General features: G+C 39.5%; 1 protein-coding gene across 1 annotated transcript; it reads right to left on the bottom strand.

Moving 5' to 3' along the window:
* Positions 1-2133: 2133 nt before the first annotated feature.
* Positions 2134-5504, bottom strand: LOC113279473. The gene is made up of 5 exons (XM_026528167.1): positions 4586-5504; positions 3578-4354; positions 3403-3536; positions 3045-3313; positions 2134-2905 (listed from the first exon to the last, which is right to left on the bottom strand). The coding sequence occupies exons 1-5, from the start codon at positions 5502-5504 to the stop codon at positions 2134-2136; spliced, it is 2871 nt and encodes a 956-aa protein (XP_026383952.1).
* Positions 5505-9569: the final 4065 nt, after the last annotated feature.

The following is a 9569-nucleotide window of genomic DNA, read 5'->3' as shown; positions in this document are numbered from 1 at the left end:
ACTCCTCTTATATTCAATCAGGCTCGCAGATTTCTATTTGCTGATTGCGGATTGAATTAAGAGTTAGAGATATTAAACTCTTTGATATATTTTAATCTAGATAGAGTCTGACTGTATAGTTGATTCTCTAGAAAGTGTATTGGAGTAAGTCATCTCATATTGCCAAACGAATTGTTGGGTGTGGTTGTTAGACCCCCGCATTTTCATATATGATTCCTTTTTTTTGTACACTTAATTGTATTTTGTTGAGTGTTACTTATATCCCCTCGATATGCGAAGACTTTCAACATGTGTGTCAGTGTGTGAGTTTTGAAGCACTTCATTGATATACAGCCTGTTTTATGGGTATGGATATTATATTTTCTATATTTTTGTAGATGTGTACATGATTGTACACCATTATCCTGTCTCATGGATATACGACATGTTTTATAGGTATGAATGTTAGATTTTATAGGTTTTTGTAGATGTGTACACTGTTGTATACCATTGTCATGTCTCATTAATATATGGACTGTTCTATGGGTGTGTATGTGGGATTTTCTAGGTTTCTGTAGATGTGTACATAGTTGTACACCATTGTCCCATCTCATGTATATATTGCTTCTATGTAAGTATTAAAATTGCAATTGTTTAGTAAATCACTGTACTAGGATATTTTGAAGCCATATTAAGTTTGCGCAGTTAGCAAAGGGATTAAGTCAATAACTGACTAACTTTTTACTTTAATCATTTTCTTGCGTTGTTTCTTACGTGGTTGTTAGTGAAAGGTTAATCACTTCTTTTCCAAGCCGCGAATTCTTATGTTTTATCGTTTTGCCCTTGATGCAGGTTAACTGCTAAACCAACCTCTGCAAATAGGGCTATTAATCAACTAGAGCTTGGCGTGGTTGATAGTTTTGTCAATCTATGTAGACTATAGTGGATGTTGGCTACCAAGGATGTTGGATTTTCTGGATTTTTGGAGATGTGTACATAATTATACACTAGTATAAATTAAAAAAATTTAAAAATAAGAATTATATAGTTATATGGGTACTCTTTTTGTAGCTCCCGGAAAGAGCTTTCCGAATATATAAAGTTTGCGAATTTTGGACAAATGGTTCAAAAGATAAATTGTTTTTTAATTATTTAAAATTGCTTACATCATCATGAGTAATTTTGGACTAAAATGTAAATATTTGGACTAAATTGTAAATGAGGAAGTTTATATGTATTTTCCATATTTTAAATAACTTTTGGACTAAATTGTACCTAGTCAACTCGGGATGGACTAATCCGTATTTTTTGACGCGTTTTTGAACTAAACCGTATTTTTCCCAAAGAGGTGATGCCTAAAACAGACAGTTAACCAAGAAAGAATAGACTGTCAGTTATCTGGAACTGACAGGCCAAATTTCACGTCCGTGGCCTTTATTCTAATGTACCGGGTGCCAATGTCAATTCCTATTCCTACACCTGACCTAAAATTGATAGAAATCATTTTCTCTTACTTTTATTCCTTCTGCACTGTCTGAAACCAAGAGAAGAATGGAGGCTTCATTATTCAGAGAAAGGAAGAGATTCATAGAGATTAGGGATCGAGAGATTGATGTTGCTGTGAAGACAGTGCTGTCTGAGATCGAGAAGAAGCTGTTGCTACTGAAAGGAATCAGATCGAGAATCAAATTGAGATAAAGAACAAAGAAGGAATCGAATTTAGGGTTTGAGTTAACCCCATAAATCAGTCGACTGCAAGAGATCAAGGATGACAAGAAGAAACAAGTTGGAGGATGTGTTGCTACTCGAATTACGGAATGGGTATCGATCTGAGGAACTGAGAAGGAAATCAGGAATGGGTTTCTGTAGTTGGTGATTGTTTGTTGCTAATGAAAGAAGTTGGTATTGAATATGAAGTTGGGTCTTCTCTTGAACTCATAAGATTTGATATGAAATTGCTCAGTGGTTTCAACTGAGGTAGCTGGTGGTGCTATGAAGATGAAGATGTTGAATGGAATCGCAGTTTTTTTTTTTATCGGCAAAGAAGAAATAAATTAATCAAAAAAGAGAGGGTATAAAAGGATTATACCACCCTAAGTACAAAAGAAAATAAAAATAAACAAAAAGAGGCATAAGAGGTAACAGACTACCAGCTTATGAAGAATTAAAATAAATGTTGTACCAATTTTTCATCACTTCAGCAGAGCCAACATTCTCAAAATCCTTAAGATCCAAAGACCAAGAAAACAGATTATAAATTTCCTTGTTGCTGACAGATCTAGCATTGCTTCTTTTGTCAGAGAATGCTCTAGCATTCCTCTCTTTCCAGATACTCCACATAATCGCAGCAGGTATTAAGTTCCACACTGCATTCACAACATTGTTACTCTGCACTAAAACCCAAAAATGAAGCATAGACACAATATCGGCAGGCATGGAGAAAAACCAATTTATATGTCTCATAAAATGACTCCAGATTTGTCTAGCAAAACTGCAATGAAGCAGAAGATGAGAACTAGATTCAGTTTCATTGCAGAAAAGGAAGTCTGCAGGCACATCAATATTTCTTCTTCTGAGTAAATCTATGGTAGGCATCCTGTTATAGGCAAGCAGCCAAAGAAAGAACCCAATTTTTGGCGGACATTTCAGCTTCCATATGAAATTGAAAATTGGACCTGATGGTAGAGAAGTGTCTTGTTCTGTCAGAATTTCATAAACAGAACTGACTGAAAATTTATGATTCTTTGTAAGGGACCATTGCAACTCATCAACTTGATTATAGATGAATCTAACATTATGCAAATCAGCAGTTAAAAGTCTCAGCTCCACTCTAACAGCAGCAGTTAGTCTTCTGGGGATGTGCAGATTCCAAACCACTTCATTATCAACCAAAGTACCCACCTCAGCCGCTGTCATATTCTTTGCTCTAAAAACACCAGATTTTAATTGGATTTTAATAAAGCCAATTATCATCCCAAAACCTACAAAGAATGCCATTGTTAACCTTGATTTTAATATGCTTCAAGAAACTAGGATGAAACTTCATTATTGCTCTCCAAACTGACTTCCCATAAGTGCTAGTAGGAACTTTAGAAGCCCCAGCTACATCTCCAGAGTTATATTTTTCTTCAACAATCTGTCTCCATAAAGCATTGTCTTCTACAACATACCTCCAAGACCATTTTGTGAGAAGAGCATGATTAAGCTTCTTAAGAATTTTAATGCCCAATCCACCAGCCTTTTTCTTCCTTGTTAGAGCTAACCATTTTACTAAATGCAATTTCCTTGTACCCTTATTGTCATGCCAGAGAAAATCCTTCATTATCTTTTCAATCTTCTTAGCAACAGAGATTGGCATTTCAAATAAAGACATATAATAAACAGGAAGACTTGCTAAAACACTATTAACAAGTGTTTTCTTACCATCTCTTGAAAGAGAGGTTTTTTCCAACCCGCAAGCTTAAGAATAAATTTCTCAATGATCTTATCCCACTTAGAAACACCACCACATCTGTCTCCTAAAGGTAAACCAAGATAAGTGGTGGGAGAGAGAACTACTATAGCAACCCAGAATAGAAGAAAAAAATAGACATATCACCTTCATAGCCTACTCCATAGATTTGACTCTTTGCAAAGTTGATTTTTAACCCCGTTAGCATTTCAAAAGAAATAAGAATTAATCTTAAGCTTTTTACCTGCTCAACATCAGCATCTAAAAAGATGAGAGTGTCATCAGCAAATTGAAGATGACTAATAAGCATACCATCATTCTTTATTTGAAATCCAGAAATAATACCTTCTTCTTGAGCTTTTTTGATCATAAAAGTTAAAGCCTCACCAACCAGCAAGAATAAAAAATGTGATATGGGATCACCTTGTCTGATACCTTTCTTGCTAATAAAGAATCCAGTTGCACTGCCATTAATAAGAACTGAAAATTTAACATATTCCACACAACATCTTATCCATCTCCTCCATTTATCTCCAAACCCCATGAGTATGAAAATTTCTTCAAGGAAATCCCAATTCACATGATCAAAGGATTTTTCAAAATCAATTTTGCATAAAATACCTGACTTTCCACTTCTCAACCTTGAGTCTATTAACTCATTTGCAATTAGCACTCCATCCAAAATTTGCCTCTTTTTTACAAAAGCAGATTGTTGTTGAGGGATAATACGAGGAAGAGGGAGTTTAAATCTCTCGGAAAGAACTTTAGACATAATCTTGTACACACCATGAATTAAGCTTATGGGTCTCAAGTCTTTAATTTCTTCAATGGTATCCTTTTTAGGAATTAAAGCAATAAAGGTGTTCTTCAATCTCCAATCCAAGAAGCCTCTATTCTGCAACTCAGACATAATGTTGAGAAAATCTTCTTTAATAAAATCCCATCAAAGTAAGTACAATTTAATGGGAAAACCATCTGGCCCTGGAGCTTTTCATTGGCCCAACATTTTGAAAGCTGCAAGACACTCATCTTCTTGAAAATCTCTCTGAAGTACTTCATCCATCTCCACAGAAATCTTAGTAAAATTCCTTCCTTCCATAGAAACATTCCTCTGACATTGAGACTGAAAAATATTTTGGATTTAATTAACAATACCTTCTTTGATCTCTGCTTCATCAGTGGTTAAAGAACCATCAACTTTTATTGAGACAATATAACTTATTCTTCTTCTATCGTTAGCCAGCCTGTGGAAGTATTTTGTGTTGTTCTCATAGTCTTTAATGTGAGTTACTCTTGTCATGCTTCTCAACTTTTCAGCATTTATAAAGGTTAGCTTGCAATATTCTTGTTTAGCTGTTGTTCTTTCCTCCCACCGAGCTTCAGTAATCCCATTATTTGTGTCTTCAGCTGCATCAAGAGTCATAAAAAGATCCTCCAATTCTTCAAGCCTTCTGTCAACTTCACCATACTCCAACTTACTCCACTCTCTTCGCTTTACTTTTAGCATCTGAAGCTTCTTACAAAAAATAAACCCAGCACTTCCTGAAACAGAAAAAGAAAGCCACAAATCTTTGACAAGATTAAGAAAATTTGGGTGAGAAAACCAAAAATACTCACATCGGAGTGGAGGATTCCCATGTTTTAAACCCTGACAGTTAAGAGAAATTGGATTGTGATCAGAACAAGGCCGTGCAAGATCCTGTTGTATAACATCAGGATGAACATGCTCCCATTCTGGAGATAAGAGAATTCCGTCGATTCTGCTTCTAACACTCTGAATTTGATTATTGGTCCATGTGTATGTTGCACCAACTAAAGGGAGATCAATCAAATGATGTCTTGAGATGAATCTATTGAGATTGTTCATACCAGCAGTAACCTCACCTCCAGTTTGTATGCTAGGATTAAACTGCAAGGGAGTTGGAGGTGCTTTTACTACTGTGACATGATGACTGTCATGACTATGTGCTGCTGGTTGATGATCGAGTTTTAGAAGATGAGAGTTCGTTAGTGGTGGTGATTGCAGTTGCAGTTGAAGGTGAAAATGAGCATGAGATGTAAGTGGTTGATGCATTGCAAGAGTTGAAGTTTATGGTGTTAAAGGCTGGATTTAGTGGTGCTGTGGCCTAAGTACGTAGAGGTGGAGAGCAGATATTGTAGTTTATCTTGCTGGTAGTGCTTGTACTGATATGGAATGTATGGTGATGTTTGTTGTTGAACTGTTGGAGCTAGTAAAAATGTTTTAAAATACGTAAACGTAAAGAGATACGCTAACCTAGTAAAGCGTGAAGCGTAGCTTCAAAACATTATTGAAGCGTAGCTTCACAAAATAAAAATAAAAATACTTATAGATGTCTATGTGAAACTAACACAAAACCAAAAACCAATCAAATAATCCATGATAAAAGGAATAAATAAACTAACTAGTTAATTAAGCATATGCAGAATGCAGTAACATAATAATCCCTCCTGGTACTCTCATATCACAGAACTTGCATGTCACATATGAAACATGTCTTCCTCTAATATTTCCAAGCTGGATATTTCTTTTTGGATTTCTTAGCGGCAGGCTGGTGTGGATGGGGAAAAACGGGTCGCTGGTGTTGATGGTGGATTTTAGTTCAGGGCTAAAATTGTAAAACCAAATTTAATGTGCTGACATCCTGCAAAGGGTAAAGTCGCGTGCTGACATCCTGTTGTTGATGGTGGATTTTAGTTCATGGCTAAAATTGTAAAACCAAAGTAATATGCTGACATCCTGCAAAGAATAACGCCATTTGATAAACGATGAGCGCAGAAAACCTCTCGCTTTATGTATTTGAAGCAATTCGATAAACACACAAAATTCACCCAGAATGGTGCATGTAGCAACAATCCCAAATATTCTGTATATTTATAGCATTATTAATGCATGAGTTGCCTTGTCTTTCCTGTGCTGTTCTCAGCAGGACTCTCATTATTGGTGCGGCATGACGACTGAGTGTTTACTCTCAGCAGAGTAACACGAATCTCCAAGTGTCAATAGTGAGGTATGCACGAAATACCCGCAAGCCATACCATTCTCTAACCAAAGAGAACCCTGTGTCGGTGCGCTTATATTAGGACGATTGAGCATGTTTAATTCCCTAAGGGAAATCTGGAATGTCCATGTCAGTCTCAGAAAACGATCACATCCACGCAAGTTGGACGCATAATTTAACTATCCTAGACAAACCCTAGCAGGAGCAGGCGATCACTGTGATGACCACCGGCGGGCCCGCTTATTCCCTAGCCAGTCGAACACCACAATACACTCCCAAACGCCTGTCAAACACCGTCCCAAAGAAAGGTGGTCGTGTTGCTTCGGGAAAGTCTCGAACGAGCAAAGGATGTCCAAAACAGTCTCAAAGTCATCGCGACCGTCCAACTTCGCCAGCCTAGTTGGACGGCTTGGATCGTCCCGCGATTGATTAGTGAAGCGGTAATGTACATATTTGCGGGCCCACTCCTCACCTACCCTATCGACTTGCTCACGGCATGGTCACAGAGCCATGAACGTTTTCCCGAAACATGATGAGCGTGATGCTTTTCAAGGGTCACGGAAATTCCACTAGCGTCTTAAATCGATCACAACCATCCAACTTCGCCAGCATGTTTGGATGGCTTAGATCGCGCCTAGGACCATCAGGGAGGTGCACATATTTCATCACCAGCCCAACATGGGCCCCACATGGTCGGTTTCTCCAAAGGAGAAGCGTGACTTGACAAACCGTTTGGCCAAAGTCATGTATACGTGACTGTTTCAAAGACCTAATTAGGGTTTGCGGCGTTGCATAACTGCCGTAGTTCGATCACGACCATCCATCTTCGCAAGCTTGGATGGAGGGTGTGGATATAGACTACAGAGGTCCAGAGAGCGTCAACATGATCACTGCGGTCCCACCTGTGCGTGTGACAGGCCGTCCAAGGTTGACCATGGCCAGGCATCTCGAAACGCGCGCCCAAAGGTGGCATGTCGTGTCCCCCTAAAATTCTTTGCGGCAACGGATTTCTGTCGCAAATCGATCACAACCACTCATCTTTGCCGGTAAAATTGAGTGGCCTAGATCGCACCTTCGTGGGACAAAGTGGTATGGACATGTACACCGGTAGGCCGTCTGCACGCATGCCCGGTCGGTCCCACCAAAAATGATGTCATGCTCGAATTCGGTCAAGCAAAAGAGTGATGCTTGCGCACCTCTGAAAAACCCTAAAGGTCCATCAACGGTCGCAAATAAGCGTCATGAACCATCTCGTCCGTCCAACTTTGCTGGCTTGGTCGGACAACCTAGGTTAAAAGCTAGACGACCAATGAAGCATCCCGATGATCACCGTCCGCCACTCTTCCACAGGGAGTAATCGACCAAAGAATGGCTCGCCCATACAACCTCCAAACGATCACTCGAAGATGGTGGGACGTGATGTTATTTTAATACGCTTGATCCGCCACTTATTCGGTCAAGATTAAAACATTGATGCTTCATACATGTTGATTGTTTGCGATGCATAACACGCATCAAACATACACTATATTGCATGAATATTAATTCTTTAAGTAACTTAGCATCGTATGCTATTTCCTTCAGTGGGTCCCACGATCCACTCTTTCGAGACATCAAGCATCTCACAAACTGGGGGATATTTACCGGGGTATTGGTCTGGCGGTTTACAGCGTGCAGCGTGCAACGCGCCATTACAAGAAAGTGTCAGGAGGCATGGACGGTTAACAGTGATGAGGGAAGTGGGAAAAGGTGTGATCGTGTGACAATCGCCACTCATACACGACCCCACTACTCCATCAATTCACTTCCTCCACTTCCTATGAAAGATGAGGGTTGCGCTCAATGACTTGTATAAGTCGGTCCTTCACCTATTTCCAACACAGACGGAGAAAAACCAAGTGTTATCATTGTATTCATAAAACACCCAGAATTGATAGTTTACATTGTGCAAGCCAGTTCATCATTCTGATACAAGTCATAAACAGCCGACACCTTCACAATCTCAACACCTTCTTCGCTTCCCTCCCTAAGATCAATCCCATCTCATTCACTTTGTGACCGAAGCAAGTCTGGAATGACCATTTCTTGGTTTAGTCCAGAATTGTATAGATTGATCTATCGAATCAAAAGAACTCCCGTGCAATGCATTTGTTTAGGGTTTAGATTCGTTTCTCATCCACACACACCCAAATTTACCAAAACCAGCAGAAACAGTTTTCACCCATAAATAATTGGCGACCACAGTGGGAGATTAATCTCTCGGTTGTGAAGTCAATTTCTTCAATACCCAATCCCATTTGGCTGATTTCAAAATGGTTGGTCTTAGCACTCCCCCAAAAATTTCAAATCCCGGTCGAAGCTCCTCCAGTGAAGATACCCCTCTTCCCAACGGTGTATCTGATGGTGTAACCGGAAGAATCCGAACATTGATCGAGTTAGCACGGGTGCAAGATATTCACACGAAGAACATGGACCTGATCAAAGAAACAATAAACTGCATACTCGATCTCCTCGTCAATATGACATCAGATATGAGCGGTTCTCCTGTCACGGAGATTTCTACACTGGGGACTGATCCTCGCAACGATCCTCCTCAAGTCAATAGTTTCACTATGAACCAGAGGCCGGTGGATCAGGAAGCGACTTCTCTAGTGGAAAGTTTATGCGAACTTTTACACCTCTCGAAGAATCAGCGGGCGGAGACATTTGCTGAGAAGCCTCAAAAACACCAGGGATGTCTGTGAATAATTTCACATTTACAGAAGAAGACATGATGGCGGAAGAAGGTCACAACCGGGCTCTACACGTTACCGCATGCATCAAGGATTCATATTTCAAAAGGGCCCTCATCGACATGGGAGCATCTTCGAACGTGATTACTCTAAAGACACTCAGGACGTCCAAGGTTCGACCAATAAAGATCGTGCGACATCCTACCACGATGACAGACTTTGAAGGAAACTAAACCCACACGTACGGTATGTCAATCTGAATTTATCTATAGGGCCCGTCCAATCAAAGGTGAAATTCGATGTCATAGAAAAGAGTCGGACTACCATATGATACTGGGGAGACCATGACTTCATGACAATAGGATCGTCCCCTCGACGTATCACCAA

This window comes from Papaver somniferum, chromosome 5, assembly GCF_003573695.1.
Source record: "Papaver somniferum cultivar HN1 chromosome 5, ASM357369v1, whole genome shotgun sequence".
Taxonomy (NCBI): Eukaryota; Viridiplantae; Streptophyta; class Magnoliopsida; order Ranunculales; family Papaveraceae; genus Papaver; species Papaver somniferum.
Note: the sequence above shows the minus strand (reverse complement) of the source record. Positions and strands in the feature narration are given on the sequence as shown.